Source organism: Acomys minous (genome assembly GCF_964271855.1).
Source record: "Acomys minous genome assembly, chromosome: 7".
Lineage (NCBI taxonomy): Eukaryota > Metazoa > Chordata > Mammalia > Rodentia > Muridae > Acomys > Acomys minous.
The window spans coordinates 80,688,674-80,706,853 of NC_140488.1; the positions used below are offsets into that span (position 1 = coordinate 80,688,674).

General features: G+C 44.1%; 1 protein-coding gene across 2 annotated transcripts; it reads left to right on the plus strand.

Annotated features, from left to right (window-relative positions):
* Positions 1–9,296: 9,296 nt before the first annotated feature.
* On the plus strand, positions 9,297–16,275 carry LOC311601655 (melanoma-associated antigen D1). 2 transcript variants are annotated; one of them, XM_084789271.1, is made up of 13 exons: positions 9,298–9,526; positions 10,070–10,143; positions 10,847–11,545; positions 12,111–12,779; positions 12,873–12,936; positions 13,092–13,171; positions 13,338–13,429; positions 13,672–13,751; positions 13,843–13,885; positions 14,111–14,173; positions 14,653–14,767; positions 15,470–15,855; positions 16,062–16,275. In XM_084789271.1, exons 2-12 carry the CDS (start codon positions 10,099–10,101, stop codon positions 15,845–15,847), a joined length of 2,328 nt encoding a protein of 775 aa, XP_084645397.1. In that variant the 5' UTR covers positions 9,298–9,526; positions 10,070–10,098; the 3' UTR covers positions 15,848–15,855; positions 16,062–16,275. The 2 variants fall into 2 exon arrangements, with proteins under 2 accessions (XP_084645398.1, XP_084645397.1); XM_084789272.1 differs by lacking the exon at positions 10,070–10,143 and having other exon boundaries at positions 9,297–9,526.
* Positions 16,276–18,180: the final 1,905 nt, after the last annotated feature.

The window sequence follows — 18,180 nt, forward strand, 5'->3', positions numbered from 1 at the left end:
ATTTCTGTGTAAAGGTTCTCATGTAGTCATTGCAAAAGATTTTCCAATGATTAATATAATTTGATCTAGATAAAAGCATTATTATACTGAGTATATTTAAGGGGTCTGTTTACTTCTATGAATTTTGTGGTGTCACATTAAGATAAATGTCTCCAGAAGCTCTTTCCCATATTCATTACTGCACAGTTTCTTCCCATTGGATGTGAGTGCTTTTGCTCATGCGTTAGGAGAAAAGGCTATTTCTCCAAAGCCTCTCATGCCTAAAAAGTCTAAGTTTATTCTGAAGCCTTTCTCACAGCCAATACACTCAGTGCTTCTGATCATCATAAATTGTTGTGTTGTTGAAAAAGCTTGGTCACGAACTACAATTTCTACTGCTCTAGAAAATCTCTTCTATGAAATGTCTAAGGTTGAAAGAAAATGTGAAGGCTTCTCACATTTTATAGCTATAATGAACAAAAAAATTCTCAGGAGTGAGTCATTGGATATCAAGTATGACTGGTATCGTGACGGAAGATCTTTGTGTTCATTATATGTGTAGATAGTCTTTTAACTCTAAGCTCAGGATTCAGCTTTGGCTGTCGACAAAAGCTTTTTAGACATTGATCATACATAAAAGACTTCCCATCAGAAACTCCCTTGTGTCTCACAAACCTTGAAACATTGCAAAAGCTCTAGTCATATAAATTATGCTGCTATATTCTTTCTCTTAAGGAATTTGTGCCTATAACAAGCACTTTGCTGGGCCTTTTCTTAGTCATTGCACTCAAAAGCTTTCTCCCTGGTAGCATTCTTATTATAAGTGGTGTGATGGCTAATCCTGGTTGTCAATTTGACTACATCTGGAATCAGCTAAAACCACATCTGTTGATCACTCTTGAGATTGATTTTTTTCAGACTATTTGAAGCAGGAAGACACGCCCTAAATTTGGGCCCCACCTTGTGGTGACAGCCCACATAAAACTATAGGGAAGGAGATTGATTTTTGCCTGCTTGCCCTCTTGTGGCAAGTGCATCTATCTGGTTGATGCAGCCAGAATTAAAAATCCAACTTCTTCAGAATTTCATCCTAGACCAAAAAGCAGCAGCTCCCTGGACATCTGTCAGAATTCTAGTACCAGCTGTATAGAGACTAAACTCCATGGATTAAACAACTACTGGATTTAAGCTTTTCTGTCATAAGACAGCTATTTATTGAACTACCAAGATACATCTTGTAAGCCAGTCTAATAAGTCCCCTTTTCATATATATATATATATATGTGTGTGTGTGTATATATATACATACTCATTCTCAGTTCTGTACCTTTAGATAACACTGAGTAATACAAGTAGTAATCCTGTACATGCAACAGATTTCTGCAGAAAAAAAAGTATTAGATTCCTTTTCTCTGTCAAGCTTCTTATACTTTTTATAGTCCCTCTTTAAAGTATGGGAAGAGGGGAGGGGAAGGACCAGGAGAAAGAACAGAAATTGTTGGGGAGTATCCCCCAGTCTATGGGGAGGTTCCCAGCAGTCTATGGGGATGACCCTAGCTGAGACTCTTAGCAGCAGGGGATATGGAGCCTGAAGTTTCCACCTCTTGTAGCCAGAGGGGACTTCCAGCAGAGGGAGGGGGACACCAATCCACCCATAAAACCTTCCACCCAAATTTTGTTTCACCTACAAGAAGTTTAGGGATAAAAATAGAATGACATTGAGGGAATGGCAAATCAATGACTAGCCCAACTTGAGACCCATCCCATGGGAGAGAGTCAACCTGTGACACTATTAATGATACTCTGCTCGGCTTGCAGACAGGAGCCTAGCAGAGCTGTCCTCTGAGAGGCTCCACCCAGCAGCTGATGAAAACAGGTACAGAGACCCACAGCCAAACAGTAGGCAATGCTCAGGGAGTTCTGTGGAAGAGTGGGAAGAAGGATACAGGGAGTTTGGAGGGGTCAAGGACACCACAAGAAGACTTACAGAGTATATTAACCTGGTTCTATGAGGGCTCACAGAGACTGAACCACCAACCAAAGAGCATGCATGGGCTGGACCTAGGCCTCCTACACATATGTGGCAGTTGTGCAACCTGGTTAACATGTGGGTTCTCTAACAATTGGAGTAGGGTTCTACCTCTGATTCTGTTGCCTACCTTTGGATCCCTTTCCCCTAGCTGGGCTGCCTTATCACACCTCAGTGGAAGAGGATGCATTTAGTCCTGATGTGACTTGAGGTACCAGGGTGAGCTGGTACTCCTTGAGGGCCTACCCTTCTCTGAGAATGAGAGGTAGAAAAGTGGGGGGAGGAGTTGTGAGGGTCAGAATAGGAGGAGAGAAGGGAGGGAAGCTGGGATCAGGCTGTAAAATGATTAAATAAATAAATACATGGGGGAAAAGAGTAAAATAAATCAATTCATAAGTTTAATATTGCTTAATAAAAACTAATAGTATAAAAAAGAAACTAACTGGCTCTTTTAAAAAAAGGTATGTGGTTTAAACCAAAACTCTGAGGAAACTATAACTTTTTCTTTCAATATTTTACTAAAATTGTGTTTTTAATATTGAAATAAAAGCTTGCTTCTGTCATTAGAGACATACAAATAGCTTAGTCACTTTGGTCATTATAAATGCTGTTCTATCATTAATTTTGGTTTCCATGAGTTCACTGCATGTGTGTGTGTGTGTGTGTGTGTGTGTGTGTGTAATTAATTATACGTAATTTCTGTGGCAATATGAAAAAAGCAGGCAAAGTGATCTTATTTATGATTTACATCATTTTATGTAAGTTCTAATTATATCAAATGCATTTGGGCAATGACTTAAATAAACATCAGTGAACAGTCCACTAATAAACAAAGGTTATCAGAAGAGACAAGGAGAGGAAGGAAGACCTGCAAGTAGACTCTCAATGCACAAAGTTGGATTGTAAGTAAGTTTCCACTTACTACATAGTTTTCAAAGGTAAATAACTGGGAAAGAATACATAATTTTAGATATTAAGTATGCATTTCTGAATTACTTCCAGAAAAAAAAACAGAATATTTATTTGGCTTTTGGATAGCAAAGGCTATCTCTAGCATTAAAAACAATGAAATAATAGTAGAAAAGAATGTGATGGTTTACATTTTTCCAAATAAAGAATTTATAAATAAGTCTAATTATAAATACTTTAGTCCCTAAAAATACTTTTCTGAGTTGCTTAGAAAAAGGAATTTGGCATAAAAATATGCCATATCAAAATAATTGTAATTGTGATTTTAAAAAAGTATTGAATGATGTATATTATTTAAAATTGTGCGTGTGTACATATATGATGATTGGGTTAAATAACGGAGGAGAAGTGGACACAGGCCCCATCTTGAGCCAAAAGCTATCTTCTGTTGACAACCACTAGTAAAGGAAAAGCTAGTTTTCCTCATCACAGTCTCACTAGGTATACTAACCACACTTAAGGGCAGGCCTCAAGCCCAGCAGTAGATGGGCAATACAAAACAAGCTCAACGGTATTTTTGGAGGATCTTTTGACTCATAATGAATTTCTGGGCTTTTTTTTTTAACCTTACATGTCTCTTCCATATATACTATGGTTTCCTGTTTTGTGTTTTTTATGGAATTTCTGAGTGTGCAAACATCTGTATCTGTATTTGTTTCTTGTGCTATTTGTTGCTTTTTTCTATTTGTTTGTTTGTTTGTTTTGTCCTATTCTGATTTGATTCTTTTTATTTTATCTTATTGTATTTTATTACAGTCCTCTAAAGAAAGAAAGAAAGGGTGTGAATCTGGGTGGGTGGAGGAGTTGGGGAGAAGGAAACAATCGAATATATTGTTTGAAAAAATTATTTTCAATTAAAAAAAGAAAACTTTCTTCATATTTTTCAGATGTTTTCTGTTTCATAGAATTTAATATAGACATGTTACACATTTTTGTGATTACTTTTAATTAGTTTATTAAAAATCAATATTCCCTGTTTCTCAAAGTTTAAATGTTCACATCAAGAACACATATGGTCTCTAATCATATTACAAACATCTGATGATATACATAGATAGATTTCATAGACATATGAAATATGAATTCTGTATTAAAAATGTCTTAAGACCATATGATAAGATCATCTAATAAGATAGAAAAAAAGCATCCCAATTTTGGACATTGAGGGTCTACTTGCAGGTTTCTTCTCATCTGTTCTGATAACCTTTACTTATTACTGGAATATTCACTGATATTTATTTAAGTCATTGCCCAAATGCATTTGATTTAATTATAGATTAGAACAGTAATGAAAGTTGTAAACTGCCACAAGGCAGAGGCAGGTGGATCTCTGTGAGTTCGAGGCCAACCTAATCTACAGAGTGAACTCCAGGACAGCCAGGGGGCTACACAGAGTGACCCTGTCTTGAAAAATCGAAATAAATAATGTAAATTGTAAATAAGATAGCACTTTGCCTGCTTTCTTATTCACATTGCCATGAAATTATGTGTGCATGTGTGTGTGCATGTAATTATATACATATATGCAATGAACTTGTGGAAACCAAAACTAATGATAGAAAAGTATTTATAATAACTACAGTGTGAAATATATGTGTCAATTAATCATAGATAGAGGACTTATATGGTAATATCTATATTAAAATCTTAATATAGAAATGAAAAGAGAGCATAATAAATGAAGTAATATACTGGGTTATGGATTAGAAGAATTGAATAATTAAAACATCTTCTCTAAATTGATACATAGCTTGAGTGAAATTCCTATCAAAAGTCAAGCAAGGTGGTTTTTATATATTGGCAATATTTTCCAAAATATATGAAAATTATAAAAGAATAGAATAATAACATAATTTTGGTGAAGAAAAGTAAACTGAGAGAAATTATTCTACTTAATTTGCAGTAATTAGGCTGTGATCCTGATAGGTGACTAAACAGAACAATGGCATAGGATGGAATATGTAGACATAGCTTCACATAAACAAAAAGAAAGAAAGAAGTCTTCATATCCTAGATATTTTTAAGGAGCCCCAAACAACCGTCTTCTGTTTACTTTTGTTTATTTGTCTCACTATGTAGCCCTAGCTAGCCTCGGATTTTTCACTTCTCCAATCTCACCCTCCAGAATACTGAAATTATAGACATGTAGTACTATACACAGAAATCTACATTCCTTTAAAAATTATCAACTGAATGGCCTTCGGCAAGATTCAAATTTTTTCTTTGAAAAAAGCTCTATTAAGAGAATAAAAGGGAGGGCCATGAGAAATGGCTCAGTAGTTAAAAGTGTTTGCTGCTCCTCAGGAGGAGTCAGGTTTGGTCTCCGGCACCCATGTGAACCACCTGTGACTACAGCTTTAAGGAATCAGAAATCCTCTTCTAGCACCCATGGCATCTTCACACACACACACACACACACACACACACACACACACACAAATAAATATTAAAAAATTAAAATTTTTAATGAGAAGAAGATAAGCTATAAACTGAGAAAATGCAAACCACATTTCTGACAAAGGACTCATGTCTAATCTAGAAAAGTCAATATTCAAATTTTAAATGAATTGTTTCCTTATTTTTGTGTATCTGTGTGTGTGTGTGTGTGTGTGTGTGTGTGTGTGTGTGTGTAAGCATGGCAAATGTGTGTGGTTTATGTGTACATTTGTGTGTAGGCACACATAACCATGCACTCACAGAGGCCAAAGGAGGCTGTCAGGTGCTTTCTGGTTTATTCCTGGGAGAAGTCTTTCACTGGACCTGCAGCTTGGCTGCCAGAGAGAAGGTCCCAGCAATCCTCATGTCTCCATGCCCACAACAGGTGTGCATAGCCATATGAAGCCTTTTACAGCAATGCTAGGCATTTTAACTCACATTCTCATGCTTGCGCAGCAGTGCTCTCAGCAAGATCCAGCATATTTTATAAAAGCAATAAAACAGCCCAAATAGCAAATGAATAAAAAGTATACAAAGGGATTTTATTTAAAAAGGAGATATAGATGTAAAATTATCACACAAAATTATATTCCATATAGTTAACCATAGGTAAATGGGACATTAAAGCCATGGTGAGCTATTATTACACACTATTGCCGAAAATTCTGACTACAGATGCCACCAAAGATTTGTAGAAATTGGACCACTTATAGGTGGTTAATGGAATGTAAAACAGTTCAGCCGCTCTAGCAAAGGTCTGCAGCTTCTTGTAAAACTAACACATACTTACTATAACACCCATAAATCACAGTGTTGTACATTTAACTCAAAGAAATGGAAATCTGTTTACACACACACACACACACACACACACACACACACACACACACACACACCACATTAGGGGCTAGAGATGGGCCAGCGCTTTTTGACTAATGTAAGTTCAGTTCCCAGCACCCACACCAGGTGGCACACAACCACCTCTGTAACTCCAGCTCCAGGGAGTACAACTGTCCCTTCCGGCATCCACAAGCCAGCGTGTGTGTACACACGAAGAGACAACCCCACATATGCATTGAGGAAAAGTTAGAAAGACAAGCCTTCTCAGGGACAAACATCTGGACGAGGACCAAGAAAACTGGGAGAACCCAGGGTTTTATAAAGAACACCTATCTAGAGTCATGTCCTGCCTCTCAGACCCTCACCTCCTGGTTTCCCCTCCTGGTCCCAAGGAAGTAAGTAGCCTGTCAGCCTGCCTCAGTAAAGCTTTTCCTGCATTTCACAGCCTTTTGTCTTTTTGTCCTGGTCAGTAAGTCAGTCCTTTGTCTGTCCCACATAATAAACTCAGCTAACACCAGGATCCCTGTTACAATGTGAAGAAACATAAACAAAAATGAATGTTAAACATTTTTTTAAGTAATGATTCAAGGGTAGATTTTTGATAAGAAAAAGCAGATGCAAAAAAATGTGTACATTCTTAGTTCTTGCCAGATGATAAAATCATGACCCTTTGATTATGGAAGGATATAAATATCATGCTAACAATGCACCTCAGACATAACAGAAGTAAGAATGTCAAGTATTAGGCAAAAGGGTGCAATTTAAAATACTTTCCATGTGTGTATTTTCCTATCAATGTAATAAAAGCTGTGTGCCTGTGCTTAGAATACTATATGAAAAGGTGGCATAAAAACCTCAGCCACTGTCTCAAGGCAGTGAGGATTAGAAAACAATTCATTTCAGTAGCACTTAGATAGCAATTCAGTCTTCAAGGACACATATAGACTGTTTCCATAATGAGTATGTATTCTGTCTAAGTGAATTTATCAAGCAAAAAAAATCCCCCTTAGGCTTCTTGTTTTAGCAATATGGTAGCTTGTGATTCATTCATTCATCAAACAAGTATTTATTGAGAATATAAAATGTCCTAGGCATTGTTTTTCATGCTGAGGATATAGCAATGAATCAAACAGACAGCCCTCCATGTCTCTAAAGAAGTCTCCAATCTCATATGGCAAAAAGAACATAACTGAAGGAATAGTAGCGAAGAGGATATATATTAGAGAATAAATTTAGATATAATAATTTTGAGAATATCAAGACATATCCAACTGGAGAAGGGAGGTGGGCAGTAGAACATGAGTCTAAAAGTCCCAGGCTGTGTCATGACTGGAGATACAGACATGGAAGCAGATAATATATAAAATGGCACCTCGGACCTCCTTTCCTGAGTCTGATCACGTCCCACTGCAGACACTTTACAGAGGAAGTGCTGAGGAACAACAGGCAGCTGACAGGGGAGGTTGCTATGCAACAGATGAGGGAAGTCATCCAGCCTGGCAGAATTGATGTTGGCCCTTGGGGACTAAATGCTGCAGTCCTTCCTAGCATTAGCTTTCTTTCATATGCAGGCTTCACAGAGGAGCTGGTGCCAGAATAAATGGGAAGCGCGCTAAGATCTGCCTTGGGTTTTAGAAACCTATGGGTTTGGTTTGAGTCCCTTCGTATCTGTGTGTTGTCTTCCTGCGTTTGTCTCTCCAGCCATCTTGGAAGCACAGCAGGCTGTGTGTCCTTGGAAGCGACCCTCTCTCTGTGATTCCTGTTTTGTGTAGTGAGTCATCCAAGCTCAGAAAAGTCCACTCAAGTGACGATATTCTCAGGGGCTCACACAGCCCGGGACAGATGGGCCAGGCACTCATCCTGGAATTCTAAAGCCCAGCCCAACTTCATTGTTCAATAAAGGCCGACATGCCGACATGCCGGACTGCTGTGGCTGCTCCAACAGGCACCGAGAAGGCCTGGGATCTCACTCCTGGGGAGTGCCTGGCAATGGGAGGGAGCGCACAGTGAACCCAAAGGGTTCTCACATATATTAGGCCTCCTAGAACACAAGCCTTGTTCACTTGGAACAGATATTGGGGAGAGGAAAGCTTGTCATTCCAATGGAGGATTAAAGAGTGCCTCGGTTCTCAGACCAACACTAATATAGATTTTGCAGTCAGGAAAACCGAAGCCCCACGTGCTTGGTTGTTTGTTTGTTTAAGTCTCAGAGTGGCAGAGTCGGCCTGGAACTCGTGGCCTTGGTCTCCAGGGTGCTCGGATTACCAGTGTGCTGTGCCAAATTTTGTCTTTTCTGTTTGTTACTAGCTCAGTGCCCTGGCTCCTGCAGTGGGTTTATGCTTTAACTACCTGGTGTGTAAAATGAGGATGTTCACCGACATCCATCATCTAGGGCTGCTGTGAGAGAAAAACAAGCTCCAGGACCGATCCCACTGCCCTATGCTCTTCGCTCCTCTCTCTGACCCACCCTCACGGAATGTTTCCGTGGCAAAACTGCAAAAAAAAAAAAAGAAGAAGAAGAATAAAAATGTAAAAAAAAATTTAAAAAGCAAGAGAAAAGCTAATTTTCTGAGTCTAGTGAGAGGAAATCTATAGATTCCCTTGGCCGACACTTGCTATGCATGAACATCCGTAAGGTATTTTTTTTCTGGCCTTTAAGGTTTCTGCGTTGCAAAGTGGGTGAACTCAGCAGAGGCCTAGCCTGTTTCGAAATAAGAGACCCCCAGCAGGGGCCTCCTACCTACCAGGCCCTAAGCAAGGGGTGGGAGGGAGCCGCGGACCTGGCTCGAGAGGCCTTGGGAAAAAGGGAGGGACTGAGCATAGACGCATTGCGGATAAAGGTAGGGGGCTGGAATGTTAGGCAAGGGGGTGGGACCAAAAGGCGCTGCGCATCTGTTGGAGGAGTGGGTGCGTAAGAAGAAGGGGAGGAACCTTTGTACACTTGTCAACCTGGTTGGCGGTGGGATAGTGTGTTGGCAAAGAGGCGGGATCTCCATGAAGTGCACATGCGCGACAAGGTCTCCAGGATGAAGCTTTTGTTGGGAAAGCAAGCGGGACTCTTATTTGGACAGCTAGCCTTTGCGCATGCGCGAAGCTTCCTGAGGCGGTGGGTGGTATATTAGGCGGAGAGGCGGGGTCGCCCGTGCTGCCGCGCTGGCATTTTCTCCTGGACACGGAGAGAGTGCGGCTGCTGGGAGCGGAGCTCAGCCATCCTGAACCTGAGTCGTGAAGAAGGGAAGCAGCGAGAGGATTGGGGTCGGGGTCCGAGGCAAGGTGAGGTTAGCCCCCAGGCTGGGCATCTGCCCCTGGTGTGGCGCCCCCCTCATTCCTTTATCCCAACCCCTTTACCCTGGCTTCAGAAACCCCCTTCATTGCCGGATCCCAGACTCGTACCCGCTCCCGACCCTTTCTAATTTAGCACCCCCCCGTTCATTGAATCCTTAATTCCTTTACAGAATCCTCAGATTTCTCGACCTTGATCCGTTATACGATTCCTCTTGGCTCAAAACCTTAATTCAACTTTCCAGAAGCGAATCTCTCCCGCTAAACGCCCACCCTCCCCCCCCCCCCCCGGAAACTACCGCATTCAGGGTTTTTATCTGATTCCAGACTCCGGATTTAAAGCTTTTCCGTGTCAGCTTCTGGACATTTTAGATTGTCCATTGGGATGCCCGTTTACTTTTCCCGCTCCGATTAGGCCTGTTTCTCTTCGTACCCCGCACCTTACCCGCCCCCAGAATCAAACCACACACAATTCGGCCCTACGTATTTTCCTTCTGTAGTATAATGCCTAGCTCCTCTCCCACACCCCCCTAGGCTCTGCTCTTGCCAGAGAGACAAGAGCTATGGCTCAGAAACCGGACGGCGGTGCAGGCCTCCATGGCTTCCAGGTGAGAACCCCCGCCCCCTATTCCTCCATTTTCCCTGCTGACAGATTACGCCCACTCCCCACCCCCACCCCAGGCCCCTTTGACCGCGCAAACGGCAGGATCTGATTTTGCCGGTCTTCCGGCCTAGACTCCGCTGGCTCTCAAATTTCTAGCGTTTATCGAATGGGGGGAGGGGCGTCCCTTTTCAGCCATCGGTCCCTGCTTAGAGAAAGGGGAGACCCTGTTAGTCAGGGCATTCTGCCCAGAGAATGCGGGTTGGGTAAGGAACCATTTTTTTTTCCATAACCCTGACGCGTGTAGAGCAGTCTGTCGCCCCATCCCCCAACCTCTCGCCTCCACCCTCCCTTTCTCCACGCCGCGAGACTCCCCCTCCACCCTCTCTGCTTATCCTCCTCAATTGCTCCCTCCTCCTCGGGTCTTGAGTTCCCCCACTGCAAGCTTAACCATTATGCCTCTAAACCCACTTGGGGTTCAGTGCTTGCACTATGTTTCCCACCAGCTCCTGCCGCTCCTGACTCTTCCCTCACCTTGCACTGCCCCCTCTACCCTTAATTAAGTTTTGTTCCCGCCCCGCCTCCCTTTGACCCTCCTCTGCCCCCCCCCCCAGATCTGAGAACTGTGAAGCCCCTGCTGCGCCGTGCCCCTCCTTCTGATCTGGCTTGTAAGGCCCAGAGGTTGAATTTCCCCCCTCCTGTATTTGCAGGCTGAGGCCTCTGTAGAAGACAGCGCCTTGCTTGTGCAGACCTTGATGGAAGCCATCCAGATCTCCGAGGCTCCACCTACTACCCAGGCCACCGCAGCTGCCAGTGGGCAGAATGCTAGTCCCCAGAGTTCACAGCCCCCAGCTGCCAAAGGGGTAGCTGATACTGAGGTTTCAGCAGCTGCTGCCAGGCCTAAGACAGGCTTTAAAGCCCAGAATACCACCACAAAGGGTCCACATGATTTTGCTCAGACACGTAATGCCAAGGAGATGCCCAAGCACCAGCCTAAGGCGGCCTTTAAGTCACAGAATGCCACCTCTAAAGGCCCAAATGCTGCCTCTGATTTTTCCCAGGCAGCCGCCACTGGCAAATCAGCTAAAAAGTCTGAAATGGCCTTTAAGGGCCAGAATACCACTACTAAGGCAGGCCCCGGTGCAGCCTACAATTTCTCTCAGTCTCCCAGTGCCAATGAGATGAGCAACCACCAGCCTAAGGCAACCCCTAAGGCTTGGAATGACACCACTAAGGTCCCTGGAGCTGATGCCCAGACCCAGAATGTAAACCAGGCCAAAATGGCTGACGTAGGGACCAGCCCAGGTATCTCTGAAACTGACGGTGCAACAGCACAGACATCAGCAGATGGCTCCCAGGCTCAGAATGTGGAGTCCCGGACTATAATTCGGGGCAAGAGGACCCGCAAGGTGAGGTCCCTGCTAGCTTCACTTTGCTTTGGGTGCATTCCATTCTTTAAGCTTCATTTGCTCCAAATACAATAAAGGGCCTGTATATATCTGTATTGTGGCTCCGTTATAGGGGGTGCTGAGGTAAAGGTTTAATCTTAACCCCTGATTGTCCACAGATTGATGGTGAGTTGATACAAGGACACAGATAATTTGCACCACCTGTGTAGAGGGCATTTTTACATTGACAGTAAACACCATGTATGAGGTCGTAAGGCTAGACAAGCTCGCACAGAATTAGCATTAGATCTTGAAGATTCACCTCAGCAGCTAGAGAGAACGCAGTTGGGGAGAAATGAGGTGGCTTGAGTTCAGGGTGATACCAGGCAGTGCCAGTAGATACACAGAAAGAGGTGAAGCCCTGGACCCCATTTTTTTTTCTCTTGATCTGGTTTGGAGATGAAGCTCAAAGTGACCAATGGCTAGCAAGGGGTCAGGCTGTTCTTACAGGTGAGGATTCAGAGATACTTCATGCCCTCCCAGGATTCATAGTGACCCTGGAATTTTCTTCTCTCTAATGATGCAGATTAATAATTTGAACGTGGAGGAGAACAGCAGTGGGGATCAAAGGCGACCCTCGCTGGCTTCAGGGAACTGGCGATCTGCTCCAGTTCCAGTGACCACTCAGAATCCACCTGGCGCACCTCCTAATGTGCTGTGGCAGACCCCACTGGCTTGGCAGAACCCATCGGGCTGGCAAAACCAGACAGCCAGGCAGACCCCACCAGCACGTCAGAGTCCCCCAGCTAGGCAGACACCATCAGCTTGGCAGAACCCAGTTGCATGGCAGAATCCAGTGATCTGGCCTAACCCAGTGATCTGGCAGAATCCAGTGATCTGGCCAAACCCCATTGTCTGGCCTGGTCCAATTGTCTGGCCAAACCCAATGGCCTGGCAGAGTTCACCTGGATGGCAGACCCCACAAAGTTGGCAGGCTCCCCCCAGTTGGCAGAGCCCCCAAGATTGGCAAGGTCCTCCAGATTGGCAGTTGCCCCCTGACTGGTCACTGCCCCCTGACTGGTCATTTCCCAGTGACTGGCCTTTTCCACCTGACTGGATCCCTGCCGATTGGCCGATCCCACCTGACTGGCAGAACTTACGACCCTCACCTAATCTGAGATCCTCCCCCAACTCTCGTGCCTCGCAGAACCAGGGTCCTCCACAGCCCCGAGATGTGGCCCTTCTTCAGGAAAGAGTAAGTGCTGTAGCTCTCCGTTGACTTTGCTGTTGTCCTTCCATTTCTAATCAGCCAGGTCGCCGGCAAACGTAATTCTTTCTTTCTCCCCAGGCAAATAAGTTGGTCAAGTACCTGATGCTTAAAGACTACACAAAGGTGCCCATCAAGCGCTCAGGTAGGGCCTTTTTCATTCTGTCCCCTCCCTTTCAGAACCGGCTCCTCCCATTCTACTCTTGAGGCCCCTGGCTGAGCTACCCTGCCCAGGGCTGGCAGAGGGGCTGCTACTCTGTGCTCCAGCTCAGCCCAGGCGTTTCCCCTTCTCTCCGACAGAAATGCTGAGGGATATCATCCGAGAATACACTGACGTTTATCCAGAAATCATTGAACGTGCTTGCTTTGTCCTGGAGAAGGTAAACAAACAAACAAACCCCAGAAGCTTGAATGACGTGAAAAGTCTCATGTCTATGGGATAACTACTGGAAGTTTAGGGCGAGGCTTACAGCATGGTGACTGCCTGCCTAGGGGTAGGCTGTGCTGACTGCTGTAATTTCATAATCTGTTTTCTTACTTCTGTAGAAATTTGGAATTCAGCTGAAAGAAATTGACAAAGAAGAGCATCTGTATATTCTCATCAGTACCCCTGAGTCCCTGGCTGGCATACTGGGAACGTAAGATGGGAAAAGGGGGGTGGAGTATGGTCTTTCTCAGTGATGCTTTTGTCCCTAAGAGTTTTGATACTCAGTCACATAGAAGGTCATGGGCAGAGTGGGGGCAAAATGATCCCCACTGAGGAATACTGGAGAAGCTAAATTGGTAAGCTTGCTGGGGATTTTCATGCAAATGGCTGCTGGGTATATATATACATGTGTGTATGTGTGTGTGTGTGTGTGTTCTTTTTATACTCCTCTAGGACCAAAGACACACCCAAGCTGGGCCTCCTCTTAGTGATTCTGGGCATTATCTTCATGAATGGCAACCGTGCCAGTGAGGGTAAGTGGCTGGACTTGCAGCTGGGGGTTACCTCTAGCCTGATTCCCATGCTCACTTTCTGTGCTTTGTCTCCTCTTGCCTCCCATTGCAGCTGTCCTCTGGGAGGCACTACGCAAGATGGGACTACGTCCTGGGTATGATGGGGCTCTTTACATCTCCTGTATGTTTGAATTATCCTTTGGCAGTAGGGGATAGATTACATTACAGGATTACATTAACTTGGTGGTCCTAGGGGAGTTTGCCTTGGAGATAGCTAGGTTATGACGACATGGGTAGATGGGAAAACAATCTTGAACTCCTTCCATCTTTGCTTTCTTCAGGCAGATTCTCTGATCATTGTTTTCTTTTTTTACCATCAGGGTCAGACATCCCCTCCTTGGTGATCTGAGAAAACTTCTTACTTACGAGTTTGTAAAGCAGAAGTAAGTGATTCTTCTGATTCTGACGCTGCTTGGTCTGTGTCAGAAAAGGCTTTCCAAGCATATGCCTACAGCACATCTGCATAGGTTCACAGAATTACAAGTATTTGCTGAATATACTCTTTGAGGGAGGAGGTGTCTGCAGCACAGTTGTAAGTGAGGCCTGTCCACTATTCTCGTAGTCCACATTCTCAGGAAAGGGTGAGCCATGTTGGAATCATGGATGTGCTCTCTCTGTGGTTTGTTGACAAGATTATAAGAATCTGAAGCAACAACTTGAGCAGAAGGGATAAATTGAGTATTGTCTTTTCTCTGACCCCACACAATTCTTAAAGGGGTGGGTACCTTGACTATGTCTAGGGGTGATTCTGGAGTAAAAGAGTTGCTGTTCAAAGAAGTTCAAAATCTGGAATTATTATGGTTTTTGGTTTGTTTTGAGTTTTACAGACTGCCCATAAACCAGGCTTTTTTTTCCCCCTCAGATACCTGGACTACAGACGAGTGCCCAACAGCAACCCTCCTGAATATGAGTTCCTCTGGGGCCTCCGTTCCTACCATGAGACCAGCAAGATGAAAGTGCTGAGATTCATTGCAGAGGTAACAGCAGAGCTGGTGATAGGCTAATGGGGGGGGGGGTCAAATCCCCAGAACCTGTGTGAAAAGCTAGGTGTGGTAGTGTGGGGAGTGTGGAAATAGTGCCACACAGGGCCTCACATTTGAGCCTCTTTGTTGAGAAACACTATCTCAAGTAATGAGGTGAGTGGTACCTGAGGAACAACGCACAAGGCTGACTTCTGGCCTTGCACATGTATGTACACACACATACACCCAGGAACACACAAGAAAAGCCAACTCAGCATTTTACACACACACACACACATACACACACACACACACATATATATATACTAGTCATTAACTTATAGACATTCTGCTTCATAATAGATACCTAGAACTCACTCATTACATACACTTTAATGAATATGTCCCTATTCCTCATCCCACTAGACCCCCTGGCAACCGCCATTCTAATCTACTCTCATGAGTCTAGTTTTAGATTGTTCGCTAATCAGTAAAATACAGTACTGGTCCCTTTATATTGACTTGCTATATTGTCCTTCAGCTTCACCCATAAGGTCATGAATAGTAAAATTTTCCACTTTAAAGGCTAAATAGTATTCGACTATTTATAATAACAATGTTTTCTTTTTCCAGTCATCTGTTGATGGGCACTTCCACTGATTATATATCTTAGCTACTGTGAAAAGGTTTGGTTTGGTTTTCTGTTCCTCGTTGCAGGTTCAGAAGAGAGACCCTCGTGACTGGACTGCACAGTTCATGGAAGCTGCTGATGAAGCCTTGGATGCTCTGGATGCTGCTGCAGCGGAGGCAGAGGCCCGTGCTGAAGCAAGAACCCGCATGGGAATTGGAGATGAGGCCGTGTCTGGCCCCTGGAGCTGGGATGACATTGAGTTTGAGCTGCTGACCTGGGATGAGGAAGGAGATTTTGGAGATCCTTGGTCCAGAATCCCCTTTACCTTCTGGGCCAGATACCACCAGAATGCCCGCTCCAGGTTTCCTCAGGCCTTTACTGGCCCCATCATTGGCCCCAGTGGTACTGCCACTGCCAACTTCGCCGCCAACTTCGGTGCCATTGGCTTCTTCTGGGTTGAGTAAATCGTCAGGTAAGCAAATCACTTTGAATTAAGCAGATAGGGTTCTTGGGGAGACTGTATGGTCAGTGGGGTTTGTATCCACATTCCTAAGCTGCTAGTAATATAAAACCCATGGTGGAGAAAAAGGAAGTACAGAGAAGCACTAATTGGTGTTTGTGTTCTTTATTATTTGATACAGCTTACTGACTTATTTTCTCTTTTTCTTATTTTCACAGATACTGCTCATCATTTGCAATAGTTTTCCCTCTGAGTGAGGCTGAAGCCTCAGATTCCTTCAAAACACAGCTATCTAGAGAGCCACATCCTGTTGACTGAGAGTGGCATGCAAGATAAATTTATTTGCTATTCTGTCTATTACTTTTTTTTTCCCTTGTGTGTTGTCAAGTTTTGGTATCAGAAATAAATGTTGAAATTGCAAAGTGAATTAAATGTACTCCTCTTCTTTTTTGTATGCATATCCAGAGAGAGATCAACATATTCATTGGCTCTAGGCTGAAGGGCAGATCAATAGATGGAAATGTGGGTCGATCCAACTAATGGTTTGGGAACCAAAGGAGGGGTGAATGAACACAATTGTCAGTGAGATCTAAGGACTGGTGTGATAGTTATTCACTAAATACAATAAATAAAGTAAGGAAGAATACCCACAGCTGCATTGGCCAGTAGAGGGCGGAGCTAATAAATCATCTCTTTACAGTCTCTGGAAAAGCAGCCTGGCCCTCCAGAAGCCTTCATGATCCCCTGTTGACACAGGACCGCAGAACATTATCACAGATACAGGGTTTATGAAAGAGGCCTCAAAAGTGGTAACAATGATTAACGAAAAAAAGAGGCCTTGAATTTGAAAAAAAAAAAAAACCATGGTAAGGTATATGGGGGGAAGGAAAGGGGGTGGGAAAATAATGTAATTATAATTTCAAAAAATATTTCTAAGAAATAGTCTCAGAGACAGGCCCCGCTCACCTTACTAGAGGGCTCACATGAAGCCCGCAGCTGTGTAGGGGGCCTAGGTCCACTCCATGCATGGCCCTTGGCGCTTCAGTCTCAGCAAGCCCCACTGAGCCCTGGTTAGTTGGCTCTGTTGGTCTCCTTGTGCAGCTCCTGTCACCGCCAGGTCCTTCTATTCCCCCACTCTTCCACAGGACTCCCTACACTGAGCCCAGTGTTTGGCTGCCGCCTGCTTTTTGATCACTTCCATCTGGTGGGGCTACCCCTCCAAGCTACAGGGGGAAAAGTTGCTGAGCTGAGGTGGATAGGAAGGGGGCCTCCCTTTTATGAGGAGTAGGGGAAGGGGATGGGGGAGAGGGAAGGAGGGTGGGACTAGGAGGAAAGGAGAAAGGGGGCTATGATTGGGATGTAAAGTGAATAAATAAATAAAAATTAAAAATTAAAAAAAAATAGTCTCTCTTGCAGGGAGAAAGAGGAGTCTTCGTTGCTTAGAAAACAGGAATTAAGGCAGTAAAACTGCGCTAAGCAGAGCTAGATAGCCTTTGGCTATGACCTGGACCCAGAACTGCTGCAGTTACTGAGGTTTTCTCTCCGGAAATGAAGTTAGGCCTCGACCATAACTTACTTTAAAACTATGATATTTGGGCAGGTGAACAGGGCAGAATCAGAAATTTGGGGTGGTAGGAAAAAAGAGCAAAAACAATTTGAGAACCAAGAAGAGACTTGATACCCTCTGAGCATATACAGGGGGAGGAAATCTCCCTCAGGAACAGTCATAGGGGAGGGGAATAAGGGGAAAATGGGGGAGAGGGAAGAATGGGAGGATACAAGGGATGGGATAACCATTGAGATGTAACAAGAATAAATTAATTAAAAAAAGAAAGAAAAAAAACAATTTGAGAAGGTCTCAATAATGGCCAGGGACAGTGTTCCAGGCTTCCTAAGGCCCCATGCCTGCACTGCCTTGCTGGTCCTGGTCCCCTTTTCAGGCATGCGCGAATCTGCCTGAGACCTGTTCCGCAAGGATTGTCACAGCCAGGAGAATCTATGGGTCTGGGCTGTGGTTCTTACAATTTCTGCGTGCTGGTTGATGGGAAACACCTGGGATGGCTGCCACCGGGGATAGCCTTTCGTTGTGGGAAAGTGCTCTCAAGCATGCACGTCCTTAACAGCCAGTTCGGGCACAGAGCACCCCACCTCCCTCAGGCCCTGTCCCAGTGTGTGTTCCATGGCCTCCACATTCAAGGAGACGTTGCTTCACGGCTTTAGAAAAAGAACAGCCCATAAACCCCCAGGATGAGCGCAGGCCTTCTCTGAAGTATTACTGCAACCACTCCGTCACTACCCACAGCCCAGACCCGTGCTTTCCAGATTATATCTGCCCCG